Source organism: Aythya fuligula, chromosome 18 (genome assembly GCF_009819795.1).
Source record: "Aythya fuligula isolate bAytFul2 chromosome 18, bAytFul2.pri, whole genome shotgun sequence".
Lineage (NCBI taxonomy): Eukaryota > Metazoa > Chordata > Aves > Anseriformes > Anatidae > Aythya > Aythya fuligula.
In genome coordinates this window covers 5,868,842-5,892,034 of record NC_045576.1, presented here as the reverse complement: position 1 = coordinate 5,892,034, position 23,193 = coordinate 5,868,842, and the positions used below count along the sequence as shown (strand labels likewise).

At 37.5% G+C, this 23,193-nt stretch overlaps 2 protein-coding genes across 3 annotated transcripts in view; one reads left to right on the top strand and one right to left on the bottom strand.

Annotated features, from left to right (window-relative positions):
* Positions 1–23,193, bottom strand: part of TBCD (tubulin folding cofactor D) — a 125,622-nt gene that overhangs the window by 70,063 nt on the left and 32,366 nt on the right. For both annotated transcript variants that reach the window (XM_032199678.1, XM_032199677.1), the window contains one exon: positions 789–945. In XM_032199678.1, the coding sequence (XP_032055569.1) occupies positions 789–945 (157 nt within the window). The remainder of the gene's footprint in view (positions 1–788; positions 946–23,193) is intronic.
* ZNF750 (zinc finger protein 750) lies at positions 19,974–22,551 on the top strand. The gene is made up of 2 exons (XM_032199679.1): positions 19,974–21,400; positions 21,834–22,551. Exons 1-2 carry the CDS (start codon positions 19,974–19,976, stop codon positions 22,549–22,551), a joined length of 2,145 nt encoding a protein of 714 aa, XP_032055570.1.

The following is a 23,193-nucleotide window of genomic DNA, read 5'->3' as shown; positions in this document are numbered from 1 at the left end:
AGAACAGGCTAAAAAAGAAGTACTTGCATATTTCCCCTTTCAACTAAAAGTAGTTTTGTTAAAGTAGTCATTCTAGACTGTGGTACTCTATGAAAACAAAATATAACAAAAGAGAGAAGAGTTCTGTCATGTATTTGCTAAATTTAACTAGAACCTGCTAATAGCTATAATAAAAATGCTTTTTCAGAAGTGATATATTACTAAGAATTCAAAATCATCACATAGAGTTCAAGTTGTTACCACTTTTATAAACTGGAATTGATTTAATTTTAAAAGTATTCTTTACTCAAAATAAATTTCAATCTTCAACATTTCAGAAGGAAAACTACAACCCATACAGATGTATCTGGAATTTCTGAAACGGGTTTTTAGGAGATCTGAAGTCTAGTTTATTCCTTTACACCTAGATCAGCTCAACTTGCAAGTCAATATGACATGCTATGTTCTTTGCACCATACAATCTGATAAAGTACCATAACTCCTGGATCATTAGGAACAAGTGTGCATCTGAAAAAGTAAGAAGTAACTTCTGTAAGTTTTCTCTTCTCCTTTTCTCTTCTCCTTTGACCCCATAAAGCAGCTCTGCAACTTCAGAGAGAGACAGAGTGTGTGTGTGTGTCAAATATCTAATTTTAAATGTCTTAAAGATAGGGCATTGCTCTCCCACATCATTAACTTATAGGGTATACAGTATAAGACTACTAAATTAATTTCTAGTTCCTCCTTAGTTTTGAACAGATTTTTAAAATTAACTGTACTTAGCTCAGTTTCTTATCGCAGCAGCTTACCTTGAAATCTGGTTAATAAATGGAATAAGTTCTGATGGATCATAAGCACGAGCAAAGGCCCAGCACACATAGCACGCCGCATCTCTCACGTTGGAACCCACACTGCATGATCCCCTCTTCTCATCATATGTCAGAGCTTTCAAAATGACAGGAACCACTGTGAAATGGAAAAGGCCACAAAAGCAACAATTAGGACCGTATGTTGAACCAGACAAAAGGTATGAGAGTGATCATTAAAGAAAAGACACAGGGTGAGCTGTGTGTGTTCTGAAAGAAAAAAAAAAAAAAAAGCATGGCTCTTAGTATCTGCTAATTTGACTAGAAAGAACACTTTTCATTTTAATACACCATTTTGTTTCTTTGCCAGTAGCCATTTACTTTTTATTCCAATCCCATATAGTTCAATGAGGATTAAAGCAACGGGGTTCCATATGAAGTTACAGCTTCATTCTACAGCATGTTATTCAAAAAAGTCTATCAATTCCACCAGAGAGTTACTATCATGATAAAAACTTGACGTTCTTTAGTCCCAATATGCTGCTAAAATTAAAAATGCAATACAAATATGAGCAGGTTTATTTCTGTTTTTCCTCCCAAGTAAAAGAATTGAGTAGTAGACTCTAGAAAATGCTAGAAATCTAGAATTGCCTCACAGAGAATGCTTTTTAGCAACAGCCTTGTGTTTGGGAATTTCCCTTAAGAGAATTAGAGTAACCACTGATTATTTTAACAAAGGTTTATAAATATATTATACATGAGTATCAATACCAAGCCTTGTCCGGTCACAGCTGCAATGGAAAACAAGTATCTGCATCCACATACCCTCATTTGCCTGTAGAAGGATTTGACTAAGTAAAATTGCTAAGTATTTGAAATGTTGACTCCTCTTATAAAGTAAACCTTTTAGGCCCACTATTTTTCAAGTGTATCTTTGTTTATTTAAGGAAGACTGATAACATTTATTACTCAGCAACACATGTTTAGAAGTCAATTTAGAGTCCAAGTAATTTTCGTAGGGTCAGGTAATTTTAGAGTCAAAATTTTTAAATGTCAAAGTGTTAAACTACTGGGCTACAAATGCTACCACAACAACAGCATCTATCGCTAAAAAAAATACTTCCTAATAAATACAGCATTGTAACTAGCATAAAAGACTCAGCACTCATCTATGATTAGCCACCATTTATCACAGCACAAGTCCTACCTTGACAAATACTTGTGATTAACAATGCCTGTGAATCATCAATACATCAATCTTGAAAGGGACTTAAGTACACTCTTTGCTTACTCCTAAATCAAAGTGACAAGTTCACCGTTCCTCTTTCGTTAAGCAGCTTGTGATATATGATTCTGTGTAGAGCTGTCGAGCAACTTCAGTGCAGTGTTTTAAGTTCAAATCTCTCAGCATTGCCACACCGCACAGAGCATGAGGACAGAATTTGCATAAAACTGCAATGCCACCTAGAAATGCAAACAGGTGGGCTTTGCTCTTGTTTCTGCTTCCACACCCAAAACAAGATTTAACAGAATTCCAGACTAGAAAAGGTCCACTCTGAGAATCTAGCAGCTTTTAAAAATTAACATGTCCATTAATGTTTCCAGCAATGATTTAATGGATAACCTGAGTGACTTCAGATAGAAGAAAAGGCCTACAAGCCATAGACCCTGGTATAACACATCTCTGTGCCACGTTTTGTTGAGGAAGCCCCAGACAGGATGCTGTCACACAGTGTAAGCCCAGACCAAGCACTGGAAACAAATGACAGTTTTCTTCTTTTTCTTTAGTTTTAAATCATATTGTGGGAAATAGAGAAAATAGGGTAGTAAAACAGAAGACGAATGAGAATCCTAGAACCTTACCATGAAGGTGTTAAAACACAGGTACTCTGATTATAAACAACAAAAATAAGGTTGGGAAACTGAGCAGAGGGAAAACTTCACTTTCATGCTCGTAGGTCCATCAAAACTCTACAAGTCAAATTTTTCTACAGATAAGGAGAGCTTCCGAAAAGTTGAAGAAGAATTCTCTTTGCAGTTCTAGCAACACACACTGTGGCAGTTTAACTATTACTGTATGTATGCAAGGCTCCCTGGAGGGCTTCCTCCTGGTATCTGAAAATCCAGAAATACCATTTGAATATTTCTCTCTTGAGATGGCACATCCTTGGTAAGTAAATAATGCCAGTAAAAATAACAGCCTTTAGGAGAGAGGAAAAAAAAATGCAATTTGTTTTGAATTTCTTTATAGTATCAAATTTATCAAACACATCTTTATTCCTTAGAAAAGGCTTGTCACAAGATGATCCCATTGTCCCACTGAACAAGGGCTGAATTTCACTAGCAAACTGTGCCTAGATATACTTGAGCAGATATAATCACTCAGTAATTCAGCATCAATGTATTGCTACCTTAATCAAAACATAGGCACCACAAGTGGATTAGGGAAGCATTAAAATACCATTTCAATTCATTTTAACCTAATGAGGAAAAAAAAAAAAAAAGCAATTCCCATTCAAGAGCAATGATACAGCAAAGATGGACGCATATTTTGGCACTTCTCAGCTCTGAGAGAAACTGCAATAAAAATCTTTAAAAATGTTGACTGGCTTGTTTTGAAAAATGCTACATCAACTGATGAAAAAAAAATTGAATTAGCTGGTTCTACAGGAACACTAAAACAGACGCCAAAGGCAATTTTGCAAAGCTGCTGCAAATTTCCTTCAGTGCGAGGTGATTACTCCAGCTACCTCAGACAGCTGTGAGCACAGTCTCATCTCTCTGCAGGCTGAACAAGAAGCAGAAGGACTCACAAGCGGTGCCTTGCATTTGTGTTGTCTGACGTGGTTTTCAGTCCAGGGCCTTCATTTTCCACGTGGTAGGGGCAATATCAGTTGGGCCCTAGCTTATTTGGGTCAGTCTCCAAGACAGAGGAGATGCTGCCAGGAGTCTGTAACAACAGGAACTGAGGAAATGCAATGAAGAACAGCACTATTACTGGGAGCAGCTCAGGACCTCCCCGTTAGCACGCAGCAGTGATTTGGACTTGCACCTCTTTGTGCTCCTGTGTCCAGAACTCACAGCATTGCTGCTGCAGAAGAAACAGCATGACTGCAAGTCAAGAGCAAAGATAGGGCGTGCAAAGGAAGGATACAAAAGTGGGCAGTTAGAAGACAGGAGGAAAAGGGAAAACAAGGTGAGGTACATGGCAGAGCTAAGTAGAAACAAATACTTCAACACGGGAACCCTGCTGAGGTCAGGGTCATCTCTTTAGGCTTGCATTCTAACACTGGCAGAATTTATTGGTGAACTGGGAACTCTGCGAAATGCTGTGTAACGATCGCTCCTGACAAATGTTTCTCTGCTTGAAAAAGCGGGAGAGGATATAAGAGAAACTTCAGAACTAGCATTACATTTCCTTTCAGAACCAGCGTTATATTATATTTAAGAGTCATAAGAAAAAAAGAAACACCACCAAAAATTTCAGGTTTCCCTTTTTTCTTTACCCCAGAGTCTTCAAACACAATGCAGTTGTTTTTGGCTGTGGCTTCCTGCAGTCCCAGCAGAGCCCGCCTGCAGTCATGGAGGAGCAGCACAGACAAAACACCTATAGCATCTAGCCCACTGTAACTGAAGTACCTTACAAAAGACCTTCCTAATCCCCAGCTGGTAGGCTCTGTGGTTGCATTATCTTATGCACACAACTTTTCATCTTCAGTCTAAACAAAATCCAAACTTAAATTTTGTTTTTCTCTAATTTAAAATGTTTGCATTCGTACTCCTCCAGAGCTTTGCTTGATACACAACACAGCAATGATGTTCAAAGCTTTGTAGTCAGCTCCTGCATTTTGTACCTGTTAAGCTATTCACCATTATAACTACCTCATAGGAATTCAGTGTGGGCAGTGTTGGACTGTTTAAATTTTTAGATTTAAAATCACATTCAACACATACCTAAGATGTACTCCACCAAAAAACACAAGCAAAAAAAAACTTTTAAAAAAATCAAGAAGAAAATCCAAAGCGAAAAGAAGAGCAGAAATAAATTTCTGTTTGAAATTATTAACAAGGTTTTGTTGTTGTTTTGTTTCTTAAATTTAAAAGTACAGGTTGGGAGATACAACACAGAGAAGGCCTGAAGTGTTACTTAACTTTGAAAGTCACCATTTGTTTCAGAGTTCTGCATTAAAAGTTTGCCATTAAATATAGAAGGTAAGTAGTGTCCACTCTCAAGCCAAATATTAAAACAATATCCACCTGTTTAGTTCTGTGAACGCTCAAAAAATACAGTCACCTTTACCCGTAGCCTAGAGGTATTAATAAGCACCTGTTATGCTCCACCCTGCCTTACCTAACAACATAACTGCAGGTTGCAACACAGCACTTTGCTCAAGCCTCGTGAAAATGAAGAAAACTTCTGGCTTCAAAGCCCTGCAAACAGCCGATTTTCTCTAGCACGAGAGACAAGCTGCACACACTTGGCTTTCTGAACAGAGATGTTAATCAATCAGATGCTTAGCATCGCTTAGTTGCGGATGATAACCACTGAACAACTAGTAAAGAAACCGAAGGAAGACACTGGATACTGAAAGGTCCCATATAACTTGAACTATTTCCTTAAAAACTACTTCTAAAAAATATCCCATACACTTACCTAGACTCTAACCGTTGCCATCAGGACTCCTATATTACTTCAGATCGTCATGTTTTTTATTTATTGCAATGTTTATCATATAAAACATACAAATACAGCAATTAAACAAACAAACAAAAACCTGTTCCTTAGCCTGAGGTCTTGTCTACAAAAGAAAATTGCAAGAGTCCAAGTCAACTCTGCTTCACTTAGAACAGACTCGTGCACTGAATCTCAAGTTCAGAACAAACTGTTTGAATTCAGTTTGAAATGAAGACTATGCCAGTCTTAAAACAGAGGTTAATGTTACCTTTTAGATAGTCTTACATTTTGCTGTGGATTGTTCATGCAGAGAAACCTTCTCAAATCATAGTAACTTTATTGGAAAGTCTTCTATTTTAGAATGATAAAATACAAGAAAAAGTACTTCAGAGTAATGGAGGTCTGCTCTTACTGAAGAGTTAAGATATTGTGCACAGGTAGCATCAATAAAAAAGAATTACTGAATAATAGTTTTATTCAGATTTTTCTTCAGCAAAACAAAGTGATTGCAGAAGTATCCTTCGGTAGGTTCATCTTCGGGAGCCTCAGGCATAAAAAAAAGTGTAAACAGCTGTATCTACAGTACATCAGCTTCCCATGTTTTAAACAGTATGCCCATCACTGTCATTCATATGCAAAAAAAAAAAAAAAAAAAAAGGTAAAAGAAATAGAACCCTTTGTTTTTATTGAAAAAAAAAAATGAAATCAGATTTGGGACCACAGGCTCTTGCATGGCACTCAAAGCTCTTTTAGAAAGAGAGGCAGGTCCTAACCGTAACTTCATTAGGGCTGTTATACTAATATTTAATGTATCAACACAGATGCAAACATAGATAATTTTAGGTTAGGTTGATTATCAGAAATAAATATTTGTTTAAAGCTCTGCCAAACATCTATGATTTGTTCTCCTGTTTTCTATACAGGCTGTCTCCTTCAGACTTTACTTTTAGAAGACTATTTCAGCCAGAGGATAGGTTCTCCAGCAAGGATCAGAAAAAGCATGTGTTGCTTTGTTGGAAAATTCTCAAGTGTTTCCGTGAAAAGGTCTAATATTGCAGCCTGTAGGGCAAGTGCCTAAAAACTGTCAACAGGTGGCCTCTCGTCTCTCGTTCCTGCACCCAAGTTTGACCTAGTTAGGAACTTGCCAGAGAAGGGACGAGTATCACAGCTCGTGCACACTCAGAAGATAGGTTTGAATTTAACAGCTGAAGCAGCTTAAGCTGCCCTAAGTTTCTCACAATTCTGAACACTGACCCATGTTTATAGGGCTACACACACACACACACATATATATGTATGCATGTCCGCAGACCAAACAAGCATTTTCTAACCCGTGACTATGAAGGACTGTGTCTGTCTGGTTGCAATCTCAGTTCAGTCTCTCCCTACGTAATGAATTAAGAGAGTCTTTAATTATATGATCACATGATATTTTTTTTCCATGGACCTATCTCAGTCAGCACACAGGAAAGACCTGCTCCGGCAATGAATCACAGCTGGGCACCAAAGGAGATTGTTGTCTGCCTAGCTGCTGAGAGTGGAAAATAAGTACTGCAGAGACTGGCTTTCAGGCAGGGAGAAGGGATTGCTGGTTGAGCTGGACGTTGCCCTAAAGAACTACATTCTAACTACATCTCTGCCAAAGACTTACTGTTTGATAGCACTCGCATTACTTAAATACAGTATTTAAAGAAATGGACGCTGGCTCTCATTTCCCAGGTATCTGCTTCAATAAAGTAATTGCAAGTTGCAGAAGCGCTACAACGCTGAAATTGGAGCAAGCTTTTGAGCGTGGCAAGGGGCCAATGCGGAAGCAGACAGATCTGGATTCTGGCCAGTCTATCTCAATATCATTATGTAATGCAGCCAGAAAATCTCCAAATCTGTAAGCACCCCCTGCCTGGTTACACTGCCAGAACTACAGCTGACCTAAGATAGTATTGATCTACCTTCCCTTCTACGCTGAAACACAGGGTGCTAAACGTTTCAGGGATTAACCTATCCACTCACGCCCAAGGCCATATGAGAGTCTAACAGAGACCTTCATATAGGTTACAGCTAACAGCTCTTCCTTTAACTGAAGCAGTCACAAACTGCAGTTTAAGGACACGAAGAAGCAGGCTTGTGAAGGAATTCTACCAAGTGAGTGAATGACTTCCTCTGAAGGAGGATAAAAATTTTGCAAATTCATTAACGCTGCATGGCAGAAAAGAAAAATCACCAGAGAAACCCCAACCTTTAGGCTAAGGTTGTGCAATACTGAGATCAACCCTACAGTGAAAAACCTAGGAGCAATTCATTGTCATTTATTCCCTGCTTAGCATTTATACCATTTCTCAGTTGCATTGGGGTGGAGGGACTTTTCCTGCTATGGCTTCAGCTACAGCATTTATTCTCTCTGGTAGAAAAAAAACAAATCTGCACTACTCTTAATGCCTCCATGCTAATTTGAAAACTGAAAATTCGAAAATGATATTCACATTCAAATTTTTAAATATTATTTTCAATATCAATATTTAAAGTTCATTTTTAAAGTTCACCTGGGTCTTAGAAAAAAGAAATTCCTCTGTAACCAGCCTTTCAGGTTTGGGTGTTCTCTATTTTCTAAGCGTCCACCTAAGACAGGTAGATCTTTTTTCATTTCTTCCTGTATCTATGATGAAAAGTACCTGAATGCTTGCCAAAAGCCTCACAATTAACTACCACTACAGAATAGGCTAGTGCATTTCAGAAGCCTGATTTCCCGATGTATCCTCCTCCAAAAAACAAGGCAGCTGCAAATCGATATCAAACATCTAATTCTGGAATATGAAAATTCAGAAGGTAATCCTTAAAGCCAGAATTCTTACACAAGTTTAAGAAGTTATATAATACCTTCCTATAAGACTATTTAAACCCTCATTCTAGAACACTCTTGAAATCAGTATTGTTTCTATTTTGCTGTCAGTTGTTTACATTTAATAGGTGGCACAATGACACTGGACAAGAAAAATGTCCCTTCATTGTACACAGAGCTTTTCAGACTTTTAAGTATGGCAAATTCAGTAGTATCATTATCAGGAAGCACCATTCTCCATACCATCGAATAAGATGTACAGGAATCTCCCGTCTCATCAATACCAGCTAGCTTGCAGGCACTTTCTTGTACCAGAAACACCAGCACAGATAACCTGGTACTACCACAGAGCACATACCTGCTCTAAGCCAATTTATATGGTATTTGCAACAGAAACCAAGGGAATTTCAGAACTGCAGAGAGAAGTTGTGCATATATAGTCCTTCAAAGCCATAACATCTGCCATTGAGGAAAGCTGCATCTATCTGAAATCTGACAGCACAAGAGACTTCATTTCATACCAACTGCTCACCAACAATATACGTGACAATGGGACAGTTTTAAAACAGAGTTGAATCGTCAACTGAAATAACACCAGTGTTTCCTATTTAAACAAGGTGCTTACCATTCAGCACAAGTAATACGCAAAATATTTCCCTGTTCTAGGGTCTTTTGGGATACTGGCAGCATTGTCTGACCTCTTTGTCTGAAAAGGTAAAAATCATTCTGATTTCCACACTGAATAACAAGACATCCTAACCTACCAAGTCCTTTCTCAAACTGCCTCACTAACAGTACTTTTGACCCTGGATTTTAATACCCATTACTATTTTCTTGCACTTTTTTTCCCCCCTTTACTCTGACAGTCATTTATAAACAGAATAAATAAATGATATTTCTTCATAAGCTGTTTTTTTCCCTACACTTTCTATTTATTTTGAGTGACAGATCTAATTCAAGATTTGGATCACTCACACTGACCCACCACTGTTACACTCTGAATTAGCCACTGTTTATGCATCTCACCAGCATTATTAGCTTCTGTTTAAATGTTGCTTTCACTGTGGCCACAGTTTTAAAAAAAAAAAAAAAAAAGTGGGGTGGGGGGAGAGGGATTCTTTCTGTCTATTCACTGTGAATAGGTCAGGGTTTAAGAATAGATCAAAAATAACATCTTCCTGGCTGGAATCCTTCCAATATACGCACCAATCCATTGCAAGTTTAACCACGCAGTTCTTCCAATCTTCCTGCCCTAGCTTCCTCTTTTTGCTTTCCAGAGATGGAAATGTTTCCAACTTTACTTTAAACCTATCTGGTTTTATGGCAAAAATATCATCAACCACATAATGCACAAAAAGAAAAAATAAAAAAAAAGTTATCTTTGAATATGAAACATTAACAGTTCTACCAATGATTTGATTTAAAAAAAAAAAAAAAATTAGCTAAAGGGGTCTAAACTTCCTCTGCTTAAAGCTAAAAAATTAAAAGCTTGCCATTTAACAGATACAGCTGTGATTATTCAGTGGTCACCAAGCTGTTGAGAGTTTAACATGAGAACACTTTTAGTCTCACCACTGACATATTAAGAACGCCTAGGAAGTTTCATGTTCCTATATATGACACACCTTATTAGCTAGAAAGTTTATACTATGCTGTCATCAAGAGAAATTTTAATAACGTCCTTTCACAAGCAAACCAGAAATTCAAGTAAACTAGGATTCTCTTGTTTGTTTAGTATTTATCCCCACCCAATTAAATAAATTTAAAAAAAAAAACTATAAATAATACTCTGAAGCCTACAAAACCACAAATACAGCACAAAACAAAAGATGTGAAATCATACTGAAACCACACTAAAATATGTTTTTTGCCATTACACATACCCTGTACACATTTCATTTAAGAGTGCTGCAATTCCAAATGTAGAAATTCACACAAATACATCATCATACCACAGAATTTTTGATAATTTTTTGCTATTTTGCTCAAAAGAATGTTTTCTTTACATGCACATGCAGCTGGGTGACCCACATTAAAACAGCTGAGATTTTACAGCTAAATGATAACACGTAACTTCAAACTCAAGAACTTAACAGATAAACTGCAGTTCAAGAACGCTGGGTTTAATAAATAAATAATTAAATAAATAAAAATAAAAGAATAAAATAGCAGGTTTCACTTCTGTTCTATATTCCTCACTTTTAAAATTTAAGTAGTGGACAACAAACGTTAATCATATACATGTACATCCTTATAAAATTTGACATGTTTCAGAGAATAACTGAAAGCTAAAAATCTTTCAAGTCTCGGAATATTGACTGCATGCCTCATTGTTCTCTTCTTCATGAGACTGGCATCACTGCAGCACACTGCTGCTAATGTCTCAAAGAAAATGAGTGGGACCAATTTAATATATTCTGGAACTGCCCGTGGTACAACTCAGATTCTACTACTGGGTTCCTTGAGAAAAACTTGACTTCACATAGGTGAGAGAATTGTCTCAGAATCTCTGGCATAAGTCTTAAATCAAAGCAAAAACACTCTGCATGAGAAACGCTTTAAGAATAATAAATTTAAAAAGAATTATAACCAAAGCATCTAGTAGAAACTCAAGAAAGGCATATTTTACATCTCTGTTAAAAGGGCTGATAATGAAAAGAATGACTATTAAAAACACTTCTTATAAACAGTTCATAGTTTTGCCTACAGTCTCAGTTTCTGATGTTACCTACTTCCCCCAAGATGTTTCACTGCCCAAGGGGGAGGATGGGAACAAGAAGGAAGATCATCCTAGTTCCAGGCCAAGCACTAACAATACAGGCCACAATAAATATCTGAAAATATGATCTGCTGTTGCTATTAACTGCTGAGCTTTCATTCTTTTCCCATACAAATAATTTGCTCTAGTAATCAAGAACAAGTGGCTCACAAACATCAGCAAGGTAATCTGCCCAGACATATCTCCCAAGTCAGGGACTGGAATCATTATGAAAAACAAAGGCACATTTCAAAGCTGTTATTTGAAAAGCATTAGGACTAATAACTATTCATATGGGATACAAGAAAATAGTTATGAGAATATTGTACAAGAATCACGAACTGTTTTGGGGCCCAGCATGAGTTACACTAATTACAATGCAAATACATCTGCCCCCTTCTGGGATTTAAGAACAACTTAGTTCAAACACGCTGATACAGATAACAAAACCTGTCAATAACTTCAGTTCAAGTAATCAAAGAGAAAGGGCTTTCTTGATCATTTAGCTCAAAGCCATTCATTTAGACACAAAATGAAGGTGATAAATGTAGAAGTGAGTACTGCCAGGCATACAGTTCTACGGCACTTCATTTATAAGGCAAGATAAGCTTCACTAGTTACAGGTCTATCAGTGCTCAGCTAAATGCCTTTATTCTCATTAATCTTTGATCGTTCTTCTTTCTTGGAATAACGAGTACATACATTTATAAAGCATCTCTAGAGAGATACAGAAATCTTGCTGATGACTGACAGCCAATGGACATGGAAGTCATTAGAATGAGCCCAAAGGAGGGCCACAAAGATGATGAAGGGGCTGGAGCCCCTCTCCTGTGGAGCCAGGGTGAGGGAGTTGGGGGTGTTCAGTCTGGAGAAGACAAGGCTTTGGGGAGAAACTAGAGTGAGCAGCCTTCCAGTGGCCTTTCCAGGCCTAAAGGGGGCCTACAAGAAAGCTGGAAAGGGACTCTGTCAGGGAGTGTAGTGATATGGGACAAAGAGGAATGGCTTTAAACTAAAAGAGGGTAGGTTTAGATTAAATATAAAGGGGAAATTCTTTACTTTGAGGTCAGTGAGGCACTGGCTCAGGCTACCTAAAGCAGCTGTGCCTGCCCCATCCCTGGAAGTGTTCAAGGCCAGGCTGGATGGGGCTTTGGGCACCCTGGCCTGGTGGGAGGTGTCCCTGGTCTCGACAGGGGGGTTGGAATTAGATGAGCTTTAAGGTCCCTTCCAACCCAACCCAACCCAAACCATCCTCTGATTCTATGACATCCTCTGAAAGCCAGTACCAGTTCTGGCTGATACAAGGCAATGTCAAAACAGCAGAACAATTCAGTGATCGGGGCTGTTCTTTGCTTTAGAGCAGAAACCAAGAATTATCTGATCAACAGAGGGGTTGATAACTGACCAGAGCAACACCAGACACTCTTTCATACATCTAGGGAATTCTCAAGTATTGAAAACAAAAGTTAGGTAATCAGCTTATCAAGAATGGGTTAAGTTAATCCCAATTGTGTGTATGGTTTCTGCTATTGACGCTTTGTTTTCTGTTTAATGCCACAGCTCAGAAAAAAAAATAACATGTAAAAACATAAAGAAACAAGTTTGTAACATTTATAGAATGGGCAGTTTCATGCTAAGTAATTAAACATATGAAATTCAACTACTGCAATGCAACACTTCCTTGATAATGCCCAGGAGACTGAATTTTAAATAAAATTTAGATTAAATAAGTATATACTAAACTACACAAAGAAGCTATAAAACTACAACTTCAGACCTTCAGAGATATAAAAACAAACACAATTGGAAAACAAACAAACAAAACCAACAACTTAGGTAAAAAATATCAATAAACATGTTATGACCATCCTGATACTCAACTCAACTCAACTGAGTGTTGTGCTCAAGTAAACTAAGGAGGGTGTTTGCTAACAGGCAACTGGCTTCAGTTTACCAAATACACACGATGCAAGTATAATGAGTTAACAAAAGTAAGTGATGAAACCACATCACTGTAATCAAGATTTATTACTTCCAGAAGCATACGCAACAGGGAGCTGCTCCTCTTCTGGTGTCCATCAGCAACAGATTTGGATTTTTAATAACATCCAAGCACCAAGAAAAGTACCATTTAAATTATCTGTTCGTTTTTTCCAGTTTTACTTTGTTCACAACTGATTTCAGCTGATCTGCCTAATAATAGCAACTTCCAGAGAATAACTGGACTTAAAGCAGGCTCCATATTGTCCTTGAACCAAGGCAGCAACCAGACATCCCATCTCCCCTTTGTGTACCAGATCAGGGAAGGGGAATAGGAACAGAGGGGAAAAATCAAAGTTCAAGTATCAATTGCCTCTTAACCCAATTCAGTCACCTATATATTACAGGAGTCCTTCAGGTGCTAAAATTTTCAATTTTCTTTCAAAACAAAATATCTGATTCTATTCAAGGAAACCAACCTCCACCCCACTGTATGAAAAAAATTTAAAAAAAAAAAAAAAAGATGGTACTTAACGTCGAGCTACAGATTCACATTTGCAGAAGAAAAAAGAAAGACATGTAGTTTGATATGGCACACAAACGTACTGACTTGAAAGAAAGGCTATTCACTAGCGAATGAAGACTACTTAATAACATCTTTAATGAAGAAAGCAAAGGACTTCTCCCCTTGGGTATTCTCAGAGAAGTTTCCAAATGCAGACACTAAAAGGTCTTTCTGTACAATCAAATTTTCCTGATATTCTACTTTTCTTCAAAACTAAATAGAAGAACAACGATGCACTGCAAATACTTTTGTTCCATCTAAAGACTAAGGATTGACAACCAGACAGTAATATGACATCTCTTTACACTTTAAGCTGTGTCATAGGAAAGCAAATATTAAAACAAAAAGGAAACAAACAAACACCCCAAGACCCATCTTTCTACCTTATAATTAGCAATTGCTTGTATTCATAAAATTTTTCCATCAAGTTGCATTGGCATTGCAACAGGAAGGATGGTAATCTGCACACCTAGACAGGAAAGGAGATGTCCATACGTCATTTGATCAAGATAAAGGCCACATCATTAAAATGATTTTTAGGGCATTGCTTTACAGACAAGTTTTGAAACAACTATATCAAGTACAGAGTTCATCATACCTACGTATTTAAAAGTTTCAAAAATTTAATGTTTCCAAACCATCAGAAATAGTAGTCAAACTCTTAGGTTTCATATTCAGTAATAGGAATGGAACCAAAAAATTTTCCTTTTGAAGGACCAGCACGCAGGACATTTCATTAACAAGCTCTGCACTGTCACTAGGTAACTGGCAAATACACTAATAAGTTTGTTATTTGTAAACTCTCAGTAAAATGCAACTACGAACAAGTACCAGCCCTAATCAGTGGATGATCGTCACACTTCCTCCTTTCACCGTGCAGTTTTACTGCTCCTGAGCAAATGTATGGACATGATAATCAATTTCTCACCGAGGTGACTCCCTTCCACTTACAGGATCTGTATATTTGACTGCTGATTATAGGCAAGCTTTGGCAGGTTCCTGTGGCAAACTTGGAGTTAGTTCAGTCCCGCCTTCAGAGAGGAGACTCATGAAGGACACAAAGATTTAAATAAAAATTGAGAGGGGGAGGAAAAAAAAAAAAAAAAAGAAGAGCAAGAATATTAAAGCTACAAAGGCATTTAATAAAAATTGTCAGTTTCTACTAAGAACGTGTAATTACTATTTTTAAGCTTTGCTACCCCCTGTGTACGGTCGATTTTGCTGCTCACAAGTAATTTCTACTGAAGGTAAATGTATTAAAAACTCAGCATATTGCCTAGCCATTTTTGACCCCACTTTGTAGATTAGTGCTCAGAGGAACAGACACAAAAGTTTAGAGTAAAACTTGGTTGTTGGAGGGCACAAAAGCGACAAAAGCTCTCTTCGATAGCTTAGATGCTGAGGTAATGCTGAATGAAAGCAGTGGACGCAAACAAATGAATCGTAGCTTCAGGCTGGAGTAATATCAGGTGCATCTCTACACCCTGAGGGCTCAACTCCTACACTTCTTAAGTCCCTCCCCCTGAAACAACCTCCTGCAGTTTCACTTAGCGATCGGGCAGCGAACAGGTACTTCTCTCTCAGCAGTGACAGCTACAGGTTAGCAACAGGGATCACCTGGAAGCTTTCAGACATCTCTCTTTCTGGTAAGTGCCTTTATTTAGACATTTTTTTCAAATAAAATGTGTTTATATTAACAATTAGAAAGGCAGTCAGAGGTGTGCATTTTTCAGCTGTCTCAGAAGCCTAGGTTCCTCCTAGCAGGTGCATTTACTGCACTGGTTTAAGCTTTCAGCAGAAAGTTTCAACAGGAGAGGCAAAGATTTTACTCTGTGAGACAAACTGGCTCTGAGAAGTTTTTACAGTAACTTACACTTGTTGGTGAAAAGTGTTTTAAGCACCTTTTCCCATGGGGAGAGTTAATGTATTATACTGAAGAATGACAAAAAGACGGACTGCTTGAAATTGCTACGTTTAGCCTGCCAACTCTCCTTTACATAGTAGGACTGCATTAATCTGAAAAGCTTGTATGGAGATGACATTTTCAGTTTCAGTTTTGATTTATTAGTTTTCCAGCTTGTGGGAATTGACTAAATTTACTAGAAGAAAATTGGGTTGTTTTAAGTTATCCTTTCTCTAACCAATTAAAGTATATTAAGATGTGGAGTTATTAACTTAATATTTATGGAGACTACTTTCTTCTTATCCCCACCACCTGAGCAAGTTGGCTATCTCTGCCGCTGCACTTCCTCTCGCGTACTCGCACACACACGGGAGCACGCAGTCCTCCGGTCCAGACCTTCAGCACACACTTCCTTCCCAGTCCTCACCAACCCACTCCTCTCGCCCATGTTTCCTCCTAATTAACAAACAGTTGTGTTAAAATTTATCTTTCAGTTTAAAGGAACTGGAAGTTTAGAAGGGAGTGGTAGTTAATCACTGGAAAATCTCAGCTAGAATAAAACTCACAAATCTTGTTCTTGCAACACTCTAGGTAGGTGACAATGGCATGTCCTTGAGTTATGCAATAATGCCACATCACAATATTTTAATTATAGCATGTCCTTCAAAATGTTCCACCCCAGTGAGTGCTCCTGGTCAGAGAGATCAACATCACCAAAGGATACTGCAGTAATAATGGAGTGTGCATGACAAACTGTTACGTAGTTTGCTCAAGCAGTGTCCTAAAAAGAAACATAATTACCAGCCCTGCTTGTAATAAAAGACATTTGGAAATTTCCCCTTTGATCAACTGGACATCTTAAACAATTTAGACTACTTAAAAACCTTAAAAAAAAAGCATATATATGTATGTACATATATATGTGTGTGTATGAATACACAGGTGTATATTTGTATGTATATACTTATACACAAAAACATTTTTGTTTATGTATTTACACATACATGCACTCAATGCTAAATAATATTCTTACTTTCTGGACTTGTTAGCATTTTTAAAAGCAAGGAGGTAGCAACAACATACTTTAAAAAATAGACGAAAACATGCTGCTCTCAATCTCGGGCTGGAAAGGGCTCCAGGCTGGGACGCTGTAAGGAGGAATGCTATCGGCACAGAACAAGCAACTAATACAACCTCACATTTAACCCACATTATCAGAACAACTTATTTTCAGTAAGAATATAAATAAATACCACTACACTTCAAACCTAAAAAGAGAAATTCATGATAATCTGTAAATACCCAAACTTCTAAAATCAGGTATTCAGGAAGTAAATTCTCAATTAAAAAAAAATAAATGAAATATTGCATTAAAATTATCATCCTACTACTGATGATTTTTATTCTCATTTTAAAAAGGATATTACAAGTTAGTATTTAAGTTTAAAGGGAAAAGCGGCTACTTATTTTGATTTTTCTTGCTAATTCTAAACTTTAGTTTCAGTAGCACAAGACATACACTGTAAGCAACTGGCATTATTTATAATAGAGGCAGTCATAATTGGTTGCAGCTATTTTAAACCATTATTGTTTTTTCCAGTTTTATGTGTGCGATCAAAGAGTTTTAATTTTTTTTAATTATGAAACATGTACCTCTGCCAGACACTGCTGTTTTACTTAGAAATGGGAAGAGAAATTGTCCTTCTTGGTTTGGTTTAGAAATGTTTTACTACTGGCATTTTTAAGCCATATGAAAAAAAGGGATTAACCAGTAAAAGAGACAAACAGAATATTCGTCTGGCTGACACCAGCCTAAGTTTCCTAAAGGGTAAACACCCTTTAAAAGAAGCTACTCATACGACACCTCGCAAGTAAGCAGCACGCAGTGGGAGCACCCCTGTCTGCAAGCTGAATATACCATCAAAAGAAACAATGAATTAAAAAAAAAAAAGTGTTTGTAATTCTGTCCTGCTATACACATTGCAAAAAAGCTGCCAATGCTCTAAATTTCTAACATTAGAACTGCAGCAATGCATTTTATCTTGTTAAAAAATGATAGTTAATACTCTGTTGAACAGGAATAACTTGAATCAAAGTTAAATACCAAGTACAAAGTCGGGGTGGGGGGGGAACAGGACACACAGGAATTTACACTATTAAGCAAAGGAAAGCTAGAAGAACAAGAAAATCTAATTAACATCTCTTTATTATAAATACTGCACCTGAATGCAAATTCAGACTGTATCATAAATGGCTAAACTAAGAATGCAATGAAGTTTTGACAACAATATCTTTTTTTCAAGAACAATTAGTACAAGTACTTTCAAGAAGATATGAGGAACAACAGGTACAAACTGACTTGATCAAGTCCATTACAAACTGTTCAAGTTAGTTATACATCATTAGTCAAAAATAAATATAACAAATTCACTTAATGTAAAAAAAAAAAAAAAAAAAAAGACCAGCTAAGCCTCCTAAGCTCAAATATTTTATATATATAAATTCTATTATTTTTTTAAAGTAAAAGTGTTAATCTTGCACAAGAATGCTGGTTATCACTATTTAAAATAGTTTTCAAATACTATGTTTGTTTTTTTAATTTACTGAGCTCCATTTTAATCAGACTCCAATGACAAGACTTCAACATGCTGCTGTATATTTCTAGTGATTTTCTTTTACATTGTAACATTATTAGTCTCCAACTGAAAAAAAAAGCTTTATTAAAAACTGACAAAAAGGTATTAATATTTCTATTTCTTTAGACTATCACATACTTAATTATTTCTTAATTTTAAGAAAGTTTTTTTTTCTATTTATAGAGCAGGTGTGCATTTTTTTTTTTAGAATGTTTTCAGAATTATTATTTTAACAAATTAATATTTCTTTCACATCAGAAAAAAAAAAATGTATTACAGTTTTCTAGAATTACTATACCTGGTACAACAAGCAGCAGTTCTGTAGCTTTGCCTTCAGTTTTCATAATGTGTTGCATGCTATTTTCTAGTAAATAATCTCTTATTTAAGAAATGCAAAAACATCTCTACTTTAACTAAAATCTCACAGCACATAATCACCAAAAATTCTTTTCATAAACTTGATATTTTAATAGTACTAATTCAAAGTTCTATGCAGAAAGCTTTAAAAAAAAATTAAAAAAAAGCAAGCCGTACTAGTCACTCCTACAATTAGTATTCCTGCAGTTTCGGGTAACACAATAGATACAGTACGTGGTTTTGCAACAGTCATCATTTTGATAATGATGCTTATAGTTCATGATGAAATCATCAGTTTTTAGATCTCTGCCATAACACATCCTATAAAATCATGAGAACTTGACTCTGAGAGTTTCTCACGCCTTCAGAATCAGTGAACATAATGGAACAAGCTGATACAAGCCCTCCTGACTTATCTACTGAGCAAATCATTAGGCTGTATAAAGTATCCACAACCTTACTTTTTCTGAAGAAAGGCAGATAGATCATGCTCCTGTAAATCAATTGCTGTCTGCCACTTTTTATGTGAATTGATACACTTGTGTGTCTGTGTTAACCACATGCAATACATAAGGTGCTGCACAGCACAAGAATGTGAAATGTGTTTATCAAGCAGAATATTCTATTAGTCAGATATTGCAGGACTCATTTCTCTTAATTGAATTAGGAAGAGGAAGAAAATTGGTGTGGTTTTATCCTTCGAGAGATTGGCCACTTTTGAGGTATCCACTGAGATTAAGCTGTTAGGAAATGCCATGCCAGTTAAAAGAGGGGGGAGTTGGTCAGTGTCTGAAAGAGCCAAGTCAGCTACCCAAGTGCAACCAATCCACTCCACCCTCGTTTCACCAAGCAGGAAATTCCCTCCTCTCTTTCCCCAACCGGCCTGACAGGCTTGCCCCATATCCAGCTGCTGCCAGGACCTGCCTCTTCTCATTTTACCCACCTCCACTTCTCTCTCAACAGCTCCACCTAGATTTCTCCTTTCATCTTCTGAATGAATGTTCCTTCAGTTTTCAAAGAAAACTCCTTTAAGGCCAAAGCAGCTGCAAGTGACTAGCACTGCTTAAAATTAGGACACTTCTACAAGTATGCTTAGGTGCTGAAGGATGTTAAATTTTAATATATGTCCATTTTAAGGCTGGCATCTAGCATTTTTGTTTTGTTTTAAAAAAAATAAACATATTATATATAATATTAAGGGGAATAGAGTTAAAAGGATGTCTTAGTTTGTATTTAGTTTCAGTACTCCTAATTTTAACCTTTGTATTACAGTTCCTGTGCTACCAATTACGCAAGTTGCTTTCCGGCACCCCCTCTTCCCTGAGACACCACGGGAGTTGGCTTCCTCTTTTCACCTGGGAAGAAGGATTCCAGAAACCTGAAAAACTGGAAATATCAAGAGGCTAAAACTGAGGAAAGCTAACCACAAGAAAGTTTTTATAAAGAACCATTACATTTAATTGTTTAAAGCAGCAAAAAAAATGAGTCTCCTCAAAGAACGTAAACCAAAGAAGCCTCATTACATCCCAAGACCACCAGGAAAGCCATTTAAGTATAAGTGCTTTCAGTGCCCCTTCACTTGCAATGAGAAATCTCATCTTTTTAACCACATGAAGTATGGCCTCTGCAAGAACTCCATTACTTTAGTATCAGAGCAGGATCGCGTTATCAAGTGTCCAAAGGCGAGCTCCTTGGAGCCCAAACAGATCAACCAGCTCGAGACTGCGGTCAAAGCAACTTCTTCTAAGTCTGTCACCAATGGACTGCCAAATCTCGATTCAAAGCCTCAATACGCTTTTCCAAAAGAAGATGCCAAGGAAAATGTTGAATTACAAAACCAGGCAACAACCACAGCAATTCAAGGACAAAAACCTGCAATTCAGAAGGAATTAACCCCTGCCAGTACTACAACAGAAAGCGCCATCAGCATGCAGCCTCTTTTGGACAGCATTGTACGGCCCTCAGCTTTTGTTCCTGTAGGAGAACACAGAGATAGCAAAGGCCCAGAAACTAGTGAAGTATCTGAAATTATATCGCTCCCTAACAAAAGTTCACCTTTTCACACTAAATCTGCATTTCATGCACCAAGTCACCCCTGGAAAGCAGGTTCTCCTTTCCTCCCAGATTTTCCACATAAAGTTCCTCCCACAAAAGGCTTTGGCTCCATCTCACCTTACATGCAGCCGATGATTCCAGAGTACTCGCCCCATTTTTATGAGCATAGGCTGGCCATCTACACACCTTACTTGCTTCCAGGTAACTCAGAGTGTGAAAGCTCTGCTCTGTCTGTCTATGGCACACAAGACCAAAGACATTTTCTTCCCCATCCTGGGCCACTTCCAAAACCCATAAATCCATCAGCATATGAACACTATCGATTGTTCCAACAATATCATTCCACTCCTCCTATACCGTATGGATTTTGTAGGCCAACTGATCCTCCGTTTTACCGATTTTCACACGTAGCTGGTATTAACAGGGATCAAAGCTCTCATCTAATGGAAGAAACTACCTTGTTGCATCCAGCTTCTTTAAGTCCATCCCAACAATACCCTCTAGGTTCGCATAAAAAACAAGCGGACTATGAAAAAGAAATGACATTACTGCATGCCAAAAGTCATTCCAAAGACGACCAAAATGAACGCGAGAATGCTAAAATGAGCCCTCTGGCAGGAAGTGCAGCAACAGGCTCCCCAGGTAGACCTAGCCCAACCAACTTCACCCAGACAAGCCACGCATGTGAGGGCTTATTTGACCTCTCCAACAAGTCATCTTCCACATCGCTTAGCAAGTATGATCAACCAGAAGAAAACTTCACAGCTTTCAGACCTGTGAGAAAAAGCACTGATCAACCAACTCAACTTCAAAGTGTGCCGACACAGCAAGATCGCGGCGATTCACCTACCAGGTAAAATAATAACATCACTTTGCGAGGTCTTGTCAGACTTCTTAGGGGCACACAAAGGCAGCACGTATACATTTCATGCAATGCCCTTAAAATACATTTACATTTATAGTACCGAGATAATTGTTCTATGTGATAGATCTGCAAAGCAGATACAACTGTAAAGCTCTCAGTTAGACGGTGAGTAGAGCACTCATTCACCTGAAGAGCATCAGGTATCTGTAACGCCATCACTATGCATGTGTCTGTGTATTTCGGGAAAACACCTGTATTAGAGTGAAACCTACAGTGAAAGGGACACAGGGGAGGGAAAGGAAGAAAAACAAAGTGGTCAGACTAATAACCAGTTTTTTTTCCTCTTTCTCTGTCCACTTCCTCAGCCCCAATTTAAAAGAGCAACTGATAGTGAATTCTCTTTTGTCCTCTTTTCTTGCAGCATTAATGTCACTGATGAAGATTCATACACACCTAATGAATGCCCTAACAATGAAGGTTCACTGTCCAACACCGAAGAAGACACAGGAATAGCTCCCCTTAATCTTTCAAAAAAGGCTGACACAAATGCAGGACCTGCTCATGAACATGCATACAAAACCACATCCAAAACAGAAAGTCAGAACTTTCTAGAACTGCAAGATATGCCTCTGAACCTCTCGGTAAAAGATTCCTGCAACACAGGAAGCCTGAAAACATCATCCCACAGTCCATCTCGTGATAATGGTGCTGCTACTTCTCCAAACCCTGAAAATGAAAACTCTAGCGCAGATGCGTGTAACCCCAAGAACCCAACTAACAACGTCTGCACCAAATCTTTCCTGGCTCACCGTAACGAAGCTCAAGACTTACGAATAATTGACAGTTGCGATGAACAGAAACAAACAGCAGCTGTAGCTCTCTGTCAGCTGGCTGCATACAGCCCTAGCAAAGTTAGAATGGACAATGAAGGGCAGAGTCCTCAGGATTGTAATACTTCGTGTACAGAACCTGCACTTAATTCTTCTGATACTCAGGATACTCAGTGCAATCAAAAAGTAAAAGGACAAAAAAGGACAAATCAAAAAGAATCAGCAAAATCACAGCAAGGCACTAAAAGAGTAAGGCCAAATGACTGTAGCCGAGTCTTTACTTTAAGGAAGAGAACAAGAGTATCTTAATGCTTCCCTTTCCAGTGAGTTTCTAGTTATAGAAGTTAGTGACCAGCTACATCAGAAAATGTCTATAAACCATCTCTTATTGGATTTGGTCCGTGACAAGATACATTCAATCTCTCCTTTGTAAATAATGTTCATATTTTTATATTAAAGTTTTTAAGTAATTGAGCTTTCCCTTGTAGAAGCTCAGACTTCGATGAGTGAATTTTTGCATTCATTACTAAAGCCAAAGTACGTTAGACAAAGCTCTAAGGTTTTTTGCAATTGTATTAATGTAAAATAATTTTTACAACTTCTTTTCTTACAAGGTGTTTAAGCTCCAGAAACAATACTGTTCAATAACATACTGTCAGTATTTTCAGGCTTAATTTCATTTAATTTTTTTTGGTCTTTTTTCTTTGGAAAACTTATTTCACTGTGCAGTAGTTTGAATAAGCTTAAGATTTAACCTGGCTATTTACAATTTACTGTAAAAACTGTTTTGTCTATGAATGCACTTCTTCTTTATGCCATAATGCAAAACAGACCAAATTTAGTTACTTAGAGGCAGATGCCAGTTTAAACAGACTGATGCAGACCTTGTAAAAACAAACTTCTCTTCTGTTGGCTAAGAACAAGACTTATGTTAAACCAAAGAAAGACTTC